We start from the raw sequence: 18,985 nt of genomic DNA on the forward strand, positions 1-18,985 counted from the left end.
CCATCTTGACAAGGAACCATCTTTGCTGTCTCGTCTCGCCACATTTCATCACCTGTCTAACTGATCTCTCTCTTACAAAAGATTTTTGCCTTACTTTAGATCTGTACAAGCGATCTTCAGAGAAAAACGAAACGTTCGCTAACTCCCTTGGCTCCGCGGCTTGTTTGCTGTAATAGAGAGATTCTTTTATTTATCGCTCTTGTCCTGCTGTTCCCTGCAGACAGTTGCCCCATGCCCCAGAGAACCCTACGGCCGTGCTGAGCAAATCTGAAAAAAGAGCCATCGACCTGGCTTGGGCCAAGCCTTTTGATGGCAACAGTCCCCTCATACGCTATATCCTGGAGGTTTCTGAGAACAGTAAGTCATAAAATGTCCTGTCTGTTCCAGTCATGCATCCTTCTCCTGCATCCTTCTCTACCTTCTATTTGATGAGTTAGGTTTGGGGAACTCAGCTCATGGGATTAACAGTGCAGCAGTGAGTTAAAAAGAGGCTGGTTTAGACTCCTGTGTTCACAGTGTTTTTCCCAAGGAGCTTAAATGTAAACAAATACAGCAAAAAATTACAAGAAGATTAAATAGAATTTGAGATCAGGATCAATATCACTAATTAGAAATGTCCATCATTGCCTTTAGGCTCAGCATGGATTTGTAACTATAGCGCAGTCGCTCTGTCCAATTTGCATTGCTGAATTAAATGCACTGAAACGAGGGGCTTGTCACTGTCGGGTTATAACACTCATAAAAGTTTCATTATGACATGATTACCATTGAAAAGTAACCCGATGCAGAACAAATGCCGGTATAAGCAATTTGTTCGACTGGCATAACATCAGCGTAACACCTCTTTGGAACACTTTCATATAGCCTACAGGCCTTCTTTTGCATATAGCGAGTAGACACCGGTAGCATCTCCTCTGTCATATTACTAGCGCCAAGCTTCTTAATTTTCCTCTGACTTGCTGCTTTAGCCGAACTAAAAACTAGCCGCTGTCGTTTCAGAGCTGTTGCACCAGCATCATTTCCCTCCTCCGTGGGCCACCGGCGTTGTGGAGCGTCTGTGCTAATCTTGCAGGTGTCCGTTATTAAATTTGAAGTAGAACTCTGTGCAGCTGACACTTATTATCACCCAGGCACGCAATTAGAGTTTCACTGTTGTGTCTTTCGTCTTCAAAATAAAGTAAATACTTCCACAGCTTCTCTCTTTTCTGCCATCTTGTAAGCTGAGCTACACGAGCAGACTGGTATTTGTCAGTGTCACGGAGTAAGAGGGAAACGGAAACAATGCTTTTGGGACTTTTGCTTTGTATTGTTTTGTAGAATCAAAGAGAACAGGAAGGTGAGGTAAACAGTATTAACATTAATGGTTTGCCAATTTGGAAGAAGTCCCTGAATAACTGAGGATCCAGGTTTTCCTGCCATCAAAAAACATGCTAGGCTGATTCTGCTGTTGTTGTCCCCTTGATAAATGCACTGGCTTAAATCTGGAGTTGGTCTCAGGGTGCTGTATGTCAGCTGCTCTCTGCTCCTAATACTTAAATGCAGAGACCAAGTTTCCCTGTGGGTACCAATACTGTTATTGCTCTTCTATTTTGGGTTTGTTTGTTTTTTCAACCATTGCTTGGTTTGTTTCATTAAATTGAATTTTAAAACCTTCTAAGACAAAATGACTGGAAGGCATTAAATTGAAAATCCCTTTTGATATTGGTGAAATTCCTTGGAATGTAGCACTCCTTCCTGAATGGAACAATAGCAATAACTCAGGTGTGTATTTGTGTGGATGCGCATGTAGGAAAAAAGGTGTAAAAGTTGATTTTCTGTCTTGTAGATGCTCCCTGGGCCATCCTGCTGGCCAATATTGAACCAGAGTCCACAGCAGTGACGGTCAACGGCTTGATCCCAGCTCGCTCCTATCAGTTCCGCCTCTGTGCTGTTAATGATGTGGGAAAGGGACAGTTTAGCAAGGAGACAGACCGGTGAGCTAAAGACACTTTTTATATCTCACATCAACATTTTAAAAGCTTTTTTGTCCCTTTCAGCACACCATTTAATTGGCAGTAGCAGTGAGAAACCTAAGCAATGTCAAAAAACAAGAGTCAAAACAGGACTTTGTTGGTTGTTAGTAAACAGTACATTGTGTATATGAGATCTGTTTCCTAGACAACCGGATTGACTGATCCCTTCAGTCAAGAGTCGAGAGAAGAGGGATATACATGTAAGCCTCCCGAGGAGAATACACATACAAACGTGCGCAATTGCATGTAAACACGCATTTTCAAACGCGCATTTTCAAACACACAAACACCTACTGACTCTGAAAGCCACAGGGAGGATTTAGGTTTGAGGCGAGACCGCTGTTGGCTTCTCTGTGGCCTCACACAACTTCAAGCACTGATTGTTCTCCCTATCCCTTCTTGCCTCCATTCTTTTCCTCCACCAGTCTGTCACGCTGCCTCCTGCTGGGAGCTCCCAAGCCATAGGAGAGCCATAGGGAGCTTCATTTGTGTGTCACGGGGGGTGCAGCACAGAACTCTCCACGAGACCATTTGGGACAGTTAGTGCCAGTGATCTCGCTCCCATCTCTCATACACATTTTCTCCCCAGACACACGGGGTGTTTTATCACAGTAGAAATATAGCTTTTAGGTAGCCTAGGTACCCTTTCAGTTCCTCAGAGGTGATTTCAAGGTGGTGAGTATTGCACGTATTTCGGAGAGCAAAAGCAAACAAGAAACGGTGACAGTTTTTTCACAAACAAAAGGATATGGAAGGACACAGTTATGAGACAGAAGATATTGTACGGGGAAATGCTTCAGCTGGAATTTCTTCATTTTTTAAACTTCTGCATCGAGTAGCTGGAGCATTAAAACTAAAATCCTGCCTGCCTAATAACTCATTGGTCTCCCTTGAAACAAGCTCTGACCTATTAAGGTATAGACATGAGATCTCTGGGGTTGCTTTAGACCTTTGTGAGTGGGACCTCTGTGGACTGAACCTGTTGCAGTGCATCCCACCGGATTCCTATTCCTTTAGCTATTCCTGAAAGGGTTTTTGTGGGGCAAGATTTTATGCTGAGAAAAGGACTGTATGTGTGCGCTGGGTCTATAGAAATGTTTACGTGGCTGGTACATGACTGCCAGGACCCAAAGCCCCCCATCTCACATGCTTAGAGACCAGCAATGACCCTTTGCCAATTCAAAATCCTTGCAAACTTTACTGAGGCTTAAGATAGCAGAAAGCAGACAGCAGAAATAGATGTTTGGTGTTACACACGAGTTATCACATGTTAGTGGTTTTAATATAATGTCTTATCAGTGCAATATTTGTGTGTGTGTTCTGCAGGGTCTCTCTCCCAGAGGAGTCCCCCAGTGCTCCTCCTCAAAATGTCATTGCTAGTGGTCGGACCAACCAATCTATCATGATCCAGTGGCAGCCTCCACCGGAAAGCCACCAGAACGGCATCCTCAGAGGCTACATCGTTCGGTAAAATCTCCACAGACACCTCCCTGTCTCTTACATTTATGTGAATGGTTAGAATTTACACAGTGTTGATGGTCCATGTTTTAAAATGAGGGACTCCAAGTACTTTCTCAAGTCAGTGTAATAGAAATTTGATCATATTTTATATTTAAAGGAAGCTACAAAGTGGTGTGCACATCTATTGTGCTTCCTTTGTCAGTGTTCTTACGTGATGATGGATTTCGTTTTTGATTTGTGACCTTCATATTTTGCATTTGCACTTTCTTTCTGAACAGACAGAAGTCTAAATGCTTTTCTACAGTGTAAAATATTCTTCTAACTTTATTACCAGTGCATATATTATTGATCCATCTATTTTAATTTATGTCTTTGGTTTTGGAGTGGAAAACTACTAGGAGCAGCTCACTTGGAGTATGTTTTACATCCCTTACCGCTGTATTTAAAGATATACATGCATATCTTGTCTGTGAGGAAACAAAACAAAACAAAATTTAATGGCTGATTTGACTTAAAAAAAACTTCAGCAAGTCTATTAGGTAAAGTCAGCAATATGCCAAACTGACTGTAAATCCTGTAGGCATGTAATTAGTTTGGTTTTCTGTCAGGCTTTTTATTCATTACATCCAAATAAAACAGCAGGTGTTTTCCAGACAACAGTCAGTGCTGTCAGTTTTTAATTGCTTGTTGGCTAGTGCTTTGTCTCCCCCTAGCAGGGATTCTAATGCACTGCTGGGCTCAGGTAAAATAGTAATGTCTTTGTCAGTGAAACAACTAAACTGTCAGAGATAAGGTACAAAATCTGCAAACACATGGACTCTCATCCAGAACAGGTGTCCAATCTTCTGAATAGTCCAACAAGTTTATACATGTCTATCACAGGTATCGTCTCACTGGGCTGCCTGTGGACTACCAAATCAAGAACATTTCCAGCCCAGATATGACCACACTGCTGCTGGAAGACCTCATCATCTGGACCAATTATGAGATTGAGGTGGCTGCCTACAATGGGGCAGGTTTGGGCACTTTCAGCCATAAGGTTACTGAGTGGACCCTGCAAGGAGGTAAGCACTCAATAGCTCTTTCCTTCTTATTTAATGTCCCATTATTCAGTGAGCATGCATGTATATTATTTTTTACTAAATTCAGTCAAGCTTATCTTTAAGATGTGTCAATCAAGCATTCAGTATCTTACAAATACAGTGTAAATCTTTCATTTTATTTTATTTCTGCATATATATTACTGAAATCAGCTCTAAAAGCTAGTGCTAACTGTTATCTTCTTTGTAAGAAACACAATGATGTGACTCTAAAACCCATAAATAGGTCACACCACTGCAAACAAACCCACAAAGAGTTCTGGTGTAAGGTTTAAGTACCAGAGAGAGAGTAATGGTGGTATCTGCTCTGACCTACGCAGCAGCAATCAATACTGACATCTAAACAGATGCAGGCAGACTTCCAACAGCGAATTGAAAGGCATTGTCACACCCTTGCTTTTTGCCTTCTGTTCTTCTTTTATTTTTTCTTCCGCTCTGTCTCACTTTTTCTTCCTCTCCTCATCCATCCCAGTGCCCACCATAGCTCCAGGCAACGTGCAGGCCGAGTCGGTCAACTCAACAACTATCCGTTTTACGTGGACAGCCCCTAACCCCCAGTTCATCAATGGCATTAACCAGGGCTACAAGGTCAGTAGACGCCGCAGTGTCAACACCACCAGTCATCACATCCACTTGGCAGACCTGTCACAGTTGAGCATGTAGTATTACATGTAGCACAGGGGATTGAAAAGCCAGGGGGGTTAACGACATTTGGTGCCAGTGTGAACAATGGATTCTGTTCACCGATTTGTCAGTCTGAGGTCATTCTCTTTATCCTCACGACCATTTCTCATATGTAACTTTGTAAGGCTGCGTGCCCATAATGATAAATGTCTTCATTATTTTGTCAGACGCTCTCAAATGTAGGCTATCTCTGCCCCTCTTGTGTGCACCTTGAATAAATGTAGCCCACAGGGATTCTCAAAACTGCATCCATGGTGCAGTTGTACTTTTCTGCTGACTCCACTGAGACTTAATTATGTTTTTGGGTTTTTCTTCTCTCTCTTTTTGTCTGTCTGTTGAATGACAGTCCACAAGTCTTAGTCAGCTTGGTGGAAGGGTCATACTGTAAAGACCCAATCTGAATTTTAAATACCAGGATTTTCTCCCGGGAAAGAGACTTAAGAAGCAATGAGAAAAGGGGAGGTAGATAGTGTGGGCGGTGATAGAAAGTGTGTCAAAAGCAGAACAGAGAGCTGGAAAATGAAGGCGGACAATCAAGCATTTATCCCGCTGACATCCTCTAGCCAATTCTTTACTTCCCTGGAAGCTCGCTCACTCTGAAAACTGGAAACAACCCAATAGACAACCATTGGGACTCATTACCAAGCAGCTAATTGGTCAATCCAGACCCCATTTGTAGATGCTATATGGTGTGCAATGATGGGATGCTATCATGTCTCTCTTGAGCCTACATTGGCGGAGTTATTCAGTCACTCTCCCCCAGTCAAAACCTCTTTAGGGCATTTTTCTAAATATATTTGGGAGAGCTATGATGCCAAATCTCTCCTCGGAGTGGCTTAGGACCACCACAGAGAGACACTACTGTTAGTTTTGTGAGAATTATTACAGAAGAAAAAGGATTAGTCGCTTTATTTTCAACCGTGTGGGTAATTTCCTTTCTTTTTTTCTATTTTTTTCTTTTGTTTTTACATTGTTTTCCCCCCACTTTAGTTGCTGGCCTGGGAACCTGGAAAGGATGACGAAGTTGCCATGGTAACAGTACGACCGAACTTCCAGGACAGCGTCCATGTGGGATATGTGACAGGTCTGAAGAAGTTCACCGAGTATTACACCTCTGTGCTGTGCTTCACCACACCCGGAGACGGCCCCCGCAGCCCGCCTAAAGCATTGAGGACGCACGAGGACAGTAAGTGACTTTTCTTCCACACTTTTGCCTCTCCCACGGTGGCATGGGGACACATGCATCTCACAGTAACACATCCTTTGGGCAAGATCTATTATTCATGTAGTAAGGAGTTGTAGAAAAGTGCTAATGAATGAGTATATTCGGCATCATCATAATTGGGATATAGTTCTTTACAGAATATTTGCGAAGTGGTAAAAATTCCCAGTGTACCCCGGCTCATATTCACGGGTTTTTCTTTCTTCGTTTTTTTCAAATTTTAAAATCCAAACTCTTAAGATGTCAGCAATGAGTGGCTATTTCCAGATCCTAGTCAATCACCTGTACAGCTGTGGCTCAAAGCCTCTTAGGCGTGCTCATTATTCTTATTTGTTCCTATTCAGCCCCCGGTGCAGTGGGTCATCTGAGTTTCACCGAGATCTTGGACACTTCACTCAAAGTCAGCTGGAGTGAGCCCAGCGAGAAGAATGGAGTTCTCACAGGTACATTCACATAACTCCCAAATTATACTTGTAGCCAGAGGCAGAAAAGGTGAGAAATAGCACCTTTTTTTTTTCCAAGGTGGTATTTGTCAGAGTTGGGTTGACAGACACCAGTCGCATGAGGCAGTGCTCAGGTTGAACTGAGACCGGAGGATTTGGTTTTATATTGCAGCTGCTTGAACTCATTTACTGAAGCCAGCCCAGGAGAGGTTCTTTATCGTTAGTTGTTGTTTTTCTTTGTTTTTTGTGGGGGTTCATGCACATAGTGCTTCCCAAGCCACAGACAGAATATACCAGCAATAAGACAACACTTGAGAAAAAAAAAAAAGAAAGAAAGAGAAGAATATTTGAAAAATGACATTTTTCAGCCAACATTGTCTCCTCTCCCAAGCTCTCCATATGAAATATCTCTCAATAAGGCTCCCTTCGAGAGGCATTGCTCAAGTCTTTTGCAATCGTAGAAGAAATATACAGAAATGTGACCATTTTAGTATGAAACAGTATAGTAATAAAAGGGCAAAAAGTCCTTAAATTATCATACATAATAAAGACCAATAAAACATCACATTGACTGATGAGATAGATCATTAAAGTGAATCTTTCAGTGGTAAGAGTGCAGAAATGGTTATTTGGCTTTTCTTAAAATTACATTCCCTACTACTCAGTGATTTTTCTATAATACTGGCCAATATATTGTTTCTATTATTTTTCATGCAACCACGCCATCGACTTATCAGTCGCTTAATGTGCAGTAAATCTTTCATTCCATCGACTCACATGCAGAATGTTTTTTCTTGAGTATTACGTTAAAGAATCTAGCTAACAAATTGTTAAATGTTTGCACAGCTTGATATTTAGCAGCATGTTGTAAAGTATTTTCCAACATTTCAATGTGTTGCACGCTCCCAGGAGACAAACACTGACATGCCATGTGAAATTATTGATTTGGCAAGAAATGCTGCTTAATGCTTTGTGCAATCACATGAAAAGAGCTGCTGGCCAAGGAGCAAATTGCATTAACTTTGAGCGGGTGAGCATGTGTGTCTGTATGTGTGTATGGGAGTGGGCGGAGGATGCGTGAGTGCAGGGAGGTATAATCACAGGCTTATTTAATTTGCTATATTCAATTTTTGATGAAGTTAATTTAATATTTCTGTTAGCTTGCCCTGTAGCACGCAAGCCTGGAGTTGCTATTGTAGTAAAACTGCTGTCAGATTTTCCCTTGGAGGATTTTCTGTCCGTGTCCACTCATCACTGCCTCTCCTTAGGTTACCGCATTTCTTGGGAGGAGTACAACCGAACAAACACCAGAGTCACCCACTACCTGCCCAATGTCACCTTAGAGTACAGGGTCACCGGGCTCACTGCTCTCACCACCTACACTATTGAAGTGGGAGGAATGACCTCCAAGGGCCAGGGCGTGCTATCCTCCTCCACCATTTCCTCTGGTGTTCCACCAGGTTAGTAACCAAGCATTCACTACAGATACATGAGAGCCTGTGTGCCCAAAATTTTTTATTCCAGATGATATGAAAGAGTAATTAAAAAAAAAAAAAAGCAGCTTTTAGACATGAACTGCAGCACTGAACTTTTCCAAACATCACCAGGCAGAGGTGCACATGACAACACAAATTACTGCAGTATATTGAATGTTAAATAGTCTTTAACCTCCTAGCTCATACTACAAGCCTGTGTGGTGTCATCTTGCATCAATTCTTGCGAGTATGAGAAAAGCACTGAAAGTTCAGTGACTTCACAGCTTGTGAGTGGTCAGCTCCTCCGGCAGAACGCTTTCCCCCAAAAAACAAAAGACAATTTTCCAGATTTTTCTGACACTGTCTAAAGTTCATGTGTGAGAATGGATACACACTAGATTCTACATTTCTCACATTGCAGTTGCATCTTTAATTGTGCCCGCCCACTTAAGTCCCTCTCCAAAATGTCAGTTTGTATTGGCAGCTCCTGTTTCGATGTTCATTCAGTCTCATTGTAGACATCGTCAGCATTCATTTTTTCCGTACTTGGAGAGCGCCCTCTGGAACAGAAGACGTTACACAATTGTGTTGAGGCTAAGTATCACTCATCCTAGTAGTCCCTGTAAAATCTGTTAACGGTTCATGTCTATTTTGAGGAGAGGTGGTGGCATGTTGTGAAAGTGAATGAAAGTACGCTTTTACATGATACCTGCAAAAAGCAAGTGTTAGAAAAATTGATTGACATTACAAGTGCCATAGCATTTTTTTTTTTTACATACTCAGACAATATCTACCTTTATCCGCATGCCTTCATTCTCAGGCAGTGTGCAGTTCCAATTAACAATCATAAAACCTTTCCAAGCTCAATTAATTCTCAAGTCAAAATTGTGTCTTTATTCAAATTAATGAGCAACTGGGGACCTTTACTGAACCTTCCCTTCCCGTAGATTTACTGTCACGCATTGAACTCGGTGCGTACACTCAATGTTGTCTGGCGCCAGACACAATGAAATCTGACCCCGGTCACCTCATCTAGGACAGAAGCAAAAAAAACCAAAAACCTGCACATGCACGTATCTCCCCGACATTCGTGAAATAATAGCTCCCTCGATAGCATTAAGGACGATTACAGTGTTTAATGATTTCATATTTGCAAAACGGTGCAACAGAAACACAATGCCCACGTCAATTACTGGAGCTACATTTAGAGGCTGTACATCTGTGAAACCTGTGAAATGACAGGCTGTTTTATTGAGAACAGGCCTCAGTGTAGCACTTACGTTCAGAATAGCAATTACTCCCATTGTATAGGTATAAAGAAAACGCCGATGTGCCTGCAACTGTACTGTAATGACCCAGCTAAAAGCAGCCTTAGTAATCAGTCATGCAAATAATTTAGAGGTGGTCATTTTACAGCGACACATAATCTGCGTTTCATTATGATTGAATATATTCACATTTAAGCAATCTTGGAAAAAACAGTTTAGTATCCCCATGTGGCAATGATGATATCTTTTTTTCAAAAAATACTGGGTCATACCGATGGGCTATGGTTTGGATTAATGTCTTCAACTAGAATTTATGTTAACTATATTGCGCTTTGGGAAGAGGGGATTGCCTAGTAGGTTTAATATTTTAAAAAGTATGAGGTAAAAAATGATGAATAATGAATCCGTTTTTGCACTCGCATAAATTATCCAATCCTACCTAGACAAGCACAAAAAGTGTTGATATTCATATACGCAAAAATGCTTTCTTGCTGTTCTTTGAATTCACCATTTTCAGATTTGCCCCCCCCTTCTCCAGGATTACCAGTGAATAATCCATTCTTATTGTTTATTTAGCTCAAGTGTAAACAAGTAGGATATCAGATTGAATCATATATCCAGATAACTGCAGTGTAATTGACATTCATGGCATTGTCTCTATCTGTGTACTGTGTGTAAGCATCTTTTCCAAATCTAATCTTCTTTTTTGGTGTCTTGGCTGAAGGTGGGAGCACTCTGGAGAGAATAGGATGAGATAGCAGAGAAATATATGTGTGCAGTATCTGTTCTGCCACAAGAGGGTGCTGTGGTTGATGGATTTTCCTATGTAGTCCACAGACTCAACAACTTGCCCTGTGGAAGAGGCAGCAAGAGAAAAATATCCATATCTTAGTGCACATTCTCCAGTGACATAGTAATATCAGCCCAGTTATTGCTTTATGTGACTCTTTTAATTGTTTTGTGTGTTTGTTTTTTGCTTCCTCACAGAGCTTCCTGGCCCTCCTACCAACATGGCAATTTCCAATATTGGCCCACGCTCCATCAACCTGCAGTTCAAACCTGGCTATGATGGCAAAACTTCCATTTCCCGCTGGCTAGTGGAGGCCCAGGTGAGCCAGATTTTAACTGGAACTAATAATTTATTTGTTTTTTAGTTATATTTAAAAAGTTCAGTAAAAATTCACTACTTTCCTCGGTTCCTCAGAAAGAGAGGTGCAGTATTTGACTCATCTGTTGTCTTATTCCCAGGTGGGTGCAGTAGGAGAAAATGAGGATTGGTTGATGGTCCACCAGGTGTTCAACGAACCTGAGGCTCGCTCCTTAGAGGTGCCAGGTCTCAACCCATATACCTCATACAGGTAATTACTGGAAACTTGTTTCTGTGAATCTTTACTGTGTACCTGAGTTCCAAAATTATTAAATACAAAGTACTTCTGCAGACATACTACACATTCACCTCAGTACACATTCTCCTGTGGCAGAACACATGCTGAAAAGAACAAATAAAAACTGATCTGCTGCACTGTACTTTTGTACAGACACACAAAGTCACATCAGTATTAGTGTTAACAACTTAACAATGCCAGTTTTAATTGAAAGTAATCATGTGCCATTTGTGTATGTGCACTTTCATTTCAGCATGTCCCAGCAGCTTATCTTATTATGTTTTCCTTTAATTTGAATTCAAGATTATTTTAAAAGTTTTTTTTAAGTGTATGCCTGATTTTTATCTTGGCTTGTTTTTCACGATCGCATTCAATATAAGCAATTAGCATTTCACTGAGCCAATCCCTAAAGGCTCACAACAGCTATAGTTCTCATCATTCCAACATCAGCGCTGCCACTTTTCATTTCAATATAGTTAAATGCAAAAAAATTGCTGTTTTGCATATTCAGGCCATAACGCAAATAAGCCCCCCACAGCATATTCATGCTTTATTCATATTCAGCGCTCTGATCTTGTTCAAATGCAATAAGCCTCATGTAAGAGGATGCAAGTGCGACTATAATGCTGATCATTGCAGGTTCATTTTAAGCTGCCAGATTCCCAGTTTCAGGACTACAGCTGAAATCAAGTAAGTGTTTTCTCAAGCGAGATTCATGTTATGATGTTCAAATCCATATACCAGGTTTCGGATGCGTCAGGTGAACATAGTGGGTACCAGTCCTCCCAGTCAGCCCTCCAGAAAAATTCAGACCCTACCAGCTCCTCCCGACATGGCCCCTGCCAACGTCACCCTGCGCACCGCTAGTGAAACAAGCCTCTGGTTACGATGGATGGTAAGGAGAAATCTTTTTCTAAAATGCCAGTTTTTGTTAGTGATGTCACACTGTAAGAAAAACTTGATGAGTTGAAGGAAACAGGCCTGTTAGTCAGTCCAATCTCTCTCAATGTGAACACCATCTCCTTCCCCTCAGCCTTTGCCTGAATGGGAATATAATGGGAATGCAGAGCAGGTGGGCTACAGGGTTCAGTACTCCCGTGCAGGCTCACAGGGCCATCCACTCACCCATGTTATTACCGACCGTCTGGAGAGAGAGTTTACTATTGAGGACCTGGAGGAGTGGACAGAATATGAGGTCAGGGTCCAGGCTGTAAACGGCATTGGAGTGGGACCCTGGAGCCAACCGGTCAGAGGCAGGACACGGGAGTCTGGTGAGTTCCACGCTGTGGAAAAACGCTATTTTGTTTGGAAAAGTAATGCACAAACTTCATTAGATTAGTCAAATCTTCTTTTTTCTGTTAAAGGTCAAATTCCTAAATTGCCTCACACATATTTGTGTGAACATCAAACACATTTTCACAACCCAGAAATAAAAACACGCTGATTACTTCTGTGATACTGTATTTGCAGCATCTGTGCTGAATATCTTTATTATTAGTCATATTAGAGGTGTCAAACAAACACTTAACACTTTGCCATATGGTAAATCCATGAGCAGATTGTTTCCTGCTCAGATGCCCTGCTAGAGTATTTTTAATAGCCTCTTTAATATAAGCAAAGACACTGCTTTTCCATTCTTGCGTCTGCTTTCACGCTTTCACCAGGCATTGGACAGAAAGACATGGAAGGAGCTAAGAATGGAGTCTGAGGAAATTGAGAACACATGGACTTAAATGTGGAATTCCTGCGCTCTTTTTTTCCCCATACTCCAGCAAATTATTAGGAATCAGGCATGTTGTCCAAGGATGAGTGCCAAGGAGGAGAAGAGCCCTATTCTTGAGGGTTTTTTCCACCAAGCCAAAATAATAGAAGCTTCTGTGTGCATACGCAAACACAAATAATAAATCCTTCTCTATTTTAGATCCGTATGTACAGTAATTGCCCTCATACACAGCATATATGACAGACTTTTTGGAATATGTGGCAAACAGTAGACTATCCAGCCCTCTAATCTCTTTATTGTTCCCAGTTCCCTCCAGTGGTCCCACCAACGTCTCTGCCTTTGCAACTACTTCAAGCAGCATCCTGGTGCGCTGGTTTGAAGTCCCAGAGCCGGACAGGAATGGGCTCATTCTGGGCTACAAGGTCTATTTCTGCTTTTTATATTTGGCAGCTATACACCTTTTATTTACTGAGCTTTCCGAGGCATCTAATTAGTTTGGAAAAAACTTGAGCTTCTTTTAAGCTGTGAAATACACAGCATGGTTGCGGTTTTTGAGGCTATTTGTCCTACTTAATTTCCACATTCACTTTTCCCAACCTCTTTCTCCTGTCTCCTCACCGAGTCAGGTGGTTTATAAAGAAAAAGACTCGGACAGTCCAGTCCACTTCTGGACAGTAGAGGGGAATGCCACTCACAGTGTCCAGCTGACTGGTCTGGGGAAATATGTGCTCTATGAGATCCAAGTTCTGGCATTCACACGGATTGGAGATGGACGGCCGAGCTCTCCACCTATTCTTGAAAGGACCCTGGATGATGGTAGGAACACAGGATAGAGCAAGATTGAGCATTCCAATTATGTAAAAATAAATAGCAATTGATATTGTGCTGAATACTTTGGTAAGAGAATTAAGAAAAGGGAGGGGCTACTTATATGTTATGTCTAAAAAAACTTTAAATCTTTGTGTGGTCTTCACAGTCCCAGGACCTCCAGTGGGTATCCTGTTCCCTGAAGTCCGGACCACCTCAGTCCGCCTTATTTGGCAGTCCCCTGCCCAGCCGAATGGCATTATACTTGGTTAGTACATACAAAATGTTTTTTATTAAGATTTGGCCCCTAATTCTACTCTAGAAATCAATGGCAACAGTTTTTGCTCCCAATCATTGTAAACATACTTTTGCAAACTTTGATTTGGGTTTTTTTCCCCAACTAAGTGGATTAGACCGTATTCGTTGGGGGAAATCAAGTCTTGTTATTTTCCGGTTTGCAATAAAGGGACTGGGATTCTCTTGTTGGCTTACTGGGGATTTCCTTGTGAGTATTTATTCCATTAAACATCTGTTGGATAATTTAGTTTAAACTGTCCAGTGTGACAGACCTACAAAGTAGCATAGAGGAGCAGATGCTAATGAAATCCTGTCAGAAGGAACACAGCTGTCTGCAGCGCAGCTTGATTTCCCTTTTATTAACAGTATAAACAACTGTTTCTTCAGATACCACTGAAATACATGTTTCATTCTAACCCAGAGCATCTTTGACAGCTTTATTAAGACCATTTGTCTCTTCTCCAGCTTACCAGATCACGTACCACCTCAACTCTACCAATAGCAACACAGCCACAGTGGATGTGCTGAACCCTAGCGCCCGCCAGTACATGGTGACTAACCTCAAGCCAGAAACTGTCTATGTGTTTCGCATCACGGCACAGACAAGGAAAGGCTGGGGTGAGGCGGCCGAGGCGCTCGTGGTTACCACGGAGAAAAGAGGTAACTCGATGTGGATTTTAATACTGACATATTCGAGCGCTGGATATGTGGGGGAGTCATAAAAACAACAATTTAATTGAGAATATGAATAAAATGTTTCATCTGATGCTGATGAAGTGGTGTTTGGAAGCGTAGTAGCAACATAATTTGTATTTCTCTAACAATGCAGGAAATATAGTAACAGTTGTATAAATGGTGCTGAGACCTGAGAACAGACACATGTGTATGATCTCCGTAATGGCATAACATGCAGAGAGCTGCACTAAGCCTTTGTTGCACTTAGTTCATTTCCAGTCAACAGTTCAGCGAGCAGATGTGTTTTCTAGAGGAGTGTCTGTGCCCTGTGGGTATTTATTGAAGCACTCTGATGTCATTGTGAGAATGCATCAGTCCATCTGCTTCCCTCAAGGCATGTTGTGGATCGTGTACTATGCTACTTTAGTTTCTCAGCTACTTTTCATTCCAGCACCAGAATCACACTTTCTTCTTTCTTGTCAGCTCTACATAGCTCATGCAAATATGAGTAAATGGAAAACAAGAAGTATATTTTAAAAAAACTGTTTCTAATAGCTCCAATTTTTTCCCCCGCACATCTGCAACTTCTCCAAACACTCAGTTTGTCCCAATTCATGTGTCACATGCGCACACAGCAGTCGTCCTTGTATTCCGTTGCCCGTTTCTCTTTCCCTTACTTGCCTCTGTTTTTGCTCCAGCTCGTCCTCAGCCTACCAGCCGCCCCCTGGTTCCTCAAAAACACGTTCAGGCTCGCCAGGTGTTGCTTTCATGGGAGCCTGGTAGTGACGGCCTGTCCCCCGTGCGCTACTATACGGTCCAGCTAAGAGAGCTTCCTGAAAGCAACTGGACGGTCCACTCAGCATCTGTCAGCCACGAGGCCACAACCTACATAGTATCCAGGTAGAGTATCATCAAGTAACGACATCTGGTTACGTTAAGGTGTAAATTTTCACATTCCCTTTATTAGAACAAATGTGTTCTCACACTTCTTGCTGACGCTTCCTCTTTAATATTCCCCTACCTTTTGAATAGCTGGCATAAGAAATGTGTTCTTTTAAAGAATAATGTTTCCAGAGGATTGCAGTTTGGAACGTAAACGATGGAAATGCATTTGGCAAGTACAAATGTGAAACTGTATTTGCCATTAAGGTTCCAGTTTGGTTTAAAGTATGCCTAATAGTTTGCTTCTAAACCTCGCAGTGAGACTCTCTTTTTGATGTATGGAGTTTAAAAAGTTTGAAGTTTCAATGCTGCAGTTTGTGATAAAGATTGATGTGCTTTTCTGTGCTTTCATCCCTAAGGCTGAAACCCTTCACATCTTACCAGTTCAGAATAAAAGCCACCAATGACATAGGGGACAGCGAGTACAGTCAGGAAAGTGAAGCAATCACAACTCTACAGGATGGTAAGAGTAACACGATGAGCAAAAATCTTTATTCTCATCGTTTACAGCATAAAAATCTGATGACATGATGCATCGTTTACCTTGATCAGAAAGAAGTGGGTCTATTTTTGATTGCTGTTAACTAAGGTAAGACTAAAAGAGTCCAAGTTCAAGTCAAAACGTGCTTGTTTGGAGACAGGTTTCCTGTGACCAGCCAACTTGTGCAATCACCTTGCACTTAAACATGGCCCAGAGGTTGAGGGTGTTACATGCTTAACGTCTGGACAACCAATTGGTTACCACAACTGCTTGGCAACAAAGTGGTTTGGGACAACTTGGCTGCCGACTGCAAGTTATTCAAAAATAAACTTTTTTGAACATCTATTTTTGCTCTTGTGTGACTCATCCTTAAGCACAAACTTGGTATAAAGCTGGAAATGTCTTGTCTGGCTTGCTCTGTAGCTAATAAGAAGTGCCTCTAAAGCTTACTCGTATGTAATTTTTTGAATGTATGCATGTCATATTGATGTATGGCACATTTATGGTGTGTTGTGCAAGACACTTTCTTGGTGAATGTGGTCATTTTCATTTAGTGACACTCTCAAGCTGTCAGCCAGTGTGAACGCTAGTGTTCATTTTCACAAAACAAGCTATTCCTTTGTGACATCTTTTATATGTTAGTGTATAGTATCAAGTTGTTATTTAAAATGTAGGTTAAGTTTAAACACAAAAAGTCAGAGGTATGACTTTGATCTGTATCATAGTGAAAACATCAATTTGCCTTTTGCTGTGATTTGGACATTACTGGCAAAGACAACAACTGCACCATCATGAGACAAAAGAGCAACTTTATAAAAGAAAACAAAAGTTTGCCCAGTGGTGCTTATCCAAATCAAGAAACTCTGCTGATCTTTCCCTCAGCTATTTCTGACTCATCAATGGTTCTTCTGTTGTGGCTGTTGTGTATTTATGCTCCATGAATGCCACTGCACGTGGATAGGTTAAGCATCTTGAATTGTGCAGATTTTCAGGTCAATTTAGCTCATTTATTTCACTTTTATTACCCCAGTGCCTGACGAAGCGCCCTCGATTCTCTCTGTCACGCCATACACAACAACGTCAGTGCTGATCCGCTGGCAGGTAAGAACAAACAAAACAACTTTATATATATGTTTTCAAACTTCGTGATCTGTTCGAGTGTGGGAAAGTGGCTTCTAAGAGAGCTTGATAGCAAACAGCAAGGCCTATACTTACAGTATAGACTGATAAACACACTGCCACACTGTCTGCGTAATAAAAAGCACCCTCACCCGCATTCCCACCTGAATTAACAGGTCATAAAAAGAAAAACAGGAGGCTCTGAGACACAATTTTAGTTTTATGGAGAACACTTGTAGACTTTATGAGGATCGAGAGTTGCTTGTGCTTTTTTTCTTTCTTCTGTGGGTTTGTTCCTCTCATTGTTTAATCAAAGGGGATTTTTCTTCAGCTTGGTGTGACATGGCATGATTTTGTTTTTTCTGTCTGTGTATAACAGTTACTCTAAATCTTCTTAGTTGATGGTAAGTTAATGACAAATGTCAGTAATAACTGGGGGGGTTTTGGCAGTTTTTTAGCAGTGAAGAAAAAAACTTGTTAAAAGGAGTTGGATCACTTGGATCGCATGTAGTCTTCCAGGCTATCTGTAGGTATCAGATGTACAGTGATGTGCTACATTAGACTAACAGTAAGTCTGCATTTTTCTCCTCAGCCCCCCTCAGAGGAGAAGATAAATGGTATCTTACTGGGCTTTCGCATTCGATACCGCGAGCTGCTGTACGACCGTCTCCGCAGTTATATTCACACAGTCAACAGTGCATCCGCCTGGGCTGAGCTCTCTGGTGAGAAATAACTGCTACCAACAAAATACATTTTATTATGCCACCACCTACACTATAGGATCCTAAGAAAAATGAATTGTGTACTATAACAAGTGGTATATTGCATTAACTGGAACTCTCCGGTGTGCGATTTGAAATGTGACATTATGAATTTAAAGACCATAAAGAAATAACCGAGGTTAGAAATTGCACATCAAGAAATACAGTCCTGCGCTTTACTTCAGTAACACATAATTATAAGTCTCTGTTATGGTTGATTATTCACATGCTGTCTTTATGCGTCAGCAGCCCCTTTTCCATTAGAGGAAAATTCTCACAAAGGCCTATACTGTTGCCAAGATTTCCCCACTGGTCTTGACACTTCACAGCAAAACATTTCATCTTGTGATCAGTGGTTATCAGCTGCAGGCTATTATTAGGTTTACTCTGGAGCTCTCTCTCTTTCTGCTGCTTTGTGAAACTTGGCCTATAATTTTCCTCTTGTTGACTCACTCTGTTGCTCATTCAGAGCTATGATCACCATCATTGGGTTGTTTTTTCTTATAATAATGTTGCTGCCCTCATTAACAGCAGCAAATTTTTGACTTTGAACCCTACTACCTTTGTCTCTCCACTTAACAGCTCTTATTTTGACTTTTTTTTTATCCCTTTTTTTTGTGCAGCTCCCTACAGCCTCCGAAATCTGAGTGATTCAACGCTCACCCAGTATGAGTTAGACAGTAAGTTTCGTTATCTCTCTGCCTCTCGAAAGCACACATATAAACACAATAATTCAATCTGCAAACAAATTAGGTTGAAAAAACAAAACCAAAACTATTTTCCTTTTGAATCTCAATTTTTTTCTCAAGTGCCCGGCTTCCTAGAATAGAGAACTCAGAGTGTTAAGCAAATTAACACAACATTTGGCTGCTTATAATCACATTGCTCGGTACAAACACTTCTACTGAGGCCAGTGGAGCGCTTTGTACATAGAAATTCTTGAACACTGAATACACAAGCGTGCCTGGTCCAGCATGCTCTTTGGTTTGCACATGTCAGCTTATTTGGATGAGCACTGCAAAAGCAGATGGTCACATATTTCTCCTGTACCCCCACAATGCACAATTCGACAGACTCATAATTACAGTGTCACTCTGTGAATTTGTAATTGAAATAGAAATGTCTTCCGA

The 18,985-nt window shown here is 41.3% G+C and overlaps 1 protein-coding gene across 9 annotated transcripts in view; it reads left to right on the forward strand.

The window, feature by feature from the left end:
* The window catches only part of sdk2b (sidekick cell adhesion molecule 2b), a 316,541-nt gene that overhangs the window by 278,379 nt on the left and 19,177 nt on the right, over window positions 1-18,985 (forward strand). For all 9 annotated transcript variants that reach the window (XM_080873223.1, XM_080873225.1, XM_080873221.1 and 6 more), the window contains exons 14-34: window positions 221-357; window positions 1,826-1,973; window positions 3,339-3,479; window positions 4,356-4,537; window positions 5,046-5,161; window positions 6,248-6,443; window positions 6,824-6,922; window positions 8,191-8,382; window positions 10,653-10,774; window positions 10,914-11,023; window positions 11,795-11,945; window positions 12,084-12,321; window positions 13,080-13,195; window positions 13,400-13,589; window positions 13,750-13,848; window positions 14,343-14,537; window positions 15,251-15,452; window positions 15,854-15,957; window positions 17,006-17,076; window positions 17,687-17,816; window positions 18,479-18,535. In XM_080873223.1, coding sequence (XP_080729349.1) covers window positions 221-357; window positions 1,826-1,973; window positions 3,339-3,479; window positions 4,356-4,537; window positions 5,046-5,161; window positions 6,248-6,443; window positions 6,824-6,922; window positions 8,191-8,382; window positions 10,653-10,774; window positions 10,914-11,023; window positions 11,795-11,945; window positions 12,084-12,321; window positions 13,080-13,195; window positions 13,400-13,589; window positions 13,750-13,848; window positions 14,343-14,537; window positions 15,251-15,452; window positions 15,854-15,957; window positions 17,006-17,076; window positions 17,687-17,816; window positions 18,479-18,535 — 2,996 coding nt within the window. The remainder of the gene's footprint in view (window positions 1-220; window positions 358-1,825; window positions 1,974-3,338; window positions 3,480-4,355; window positions 4,538-5,045; window positions 5,162-6,247; window positions 6,444-6,823; window positions 6,923-8,190; window positions 8,383-10,652; window positions 10,775-10,913; window positions 11,024-11,794; window positions 11,946-12,083; window positions 12,322-13,079; window positions 13,196-13,399; window positions 13,590-13,749; window positions 13,849-14,342; window positions 14,538-15,250; window positions 15,453-15,853; window positions 15,958-17,005; window positions 17,077-17,686; window positions 17,817-18,478; window positions 18,536-18,985) is intronic.

This window comes from Rhamphochromis sp. 'chilingali' (assembly GCF_963969265.1).
Source record: "Rhamphochromis sp. 'chilingali' genome assembly, chromosome: 22".
Taxonomy (NCBI): domain Eukaryota; kingdom Metazoa; phylum Chordata; class Actinopteri; order Cichliformes; family Cichlidae; genus Rhamphochromis; species Rhamphochromis sp. 'chilingali'.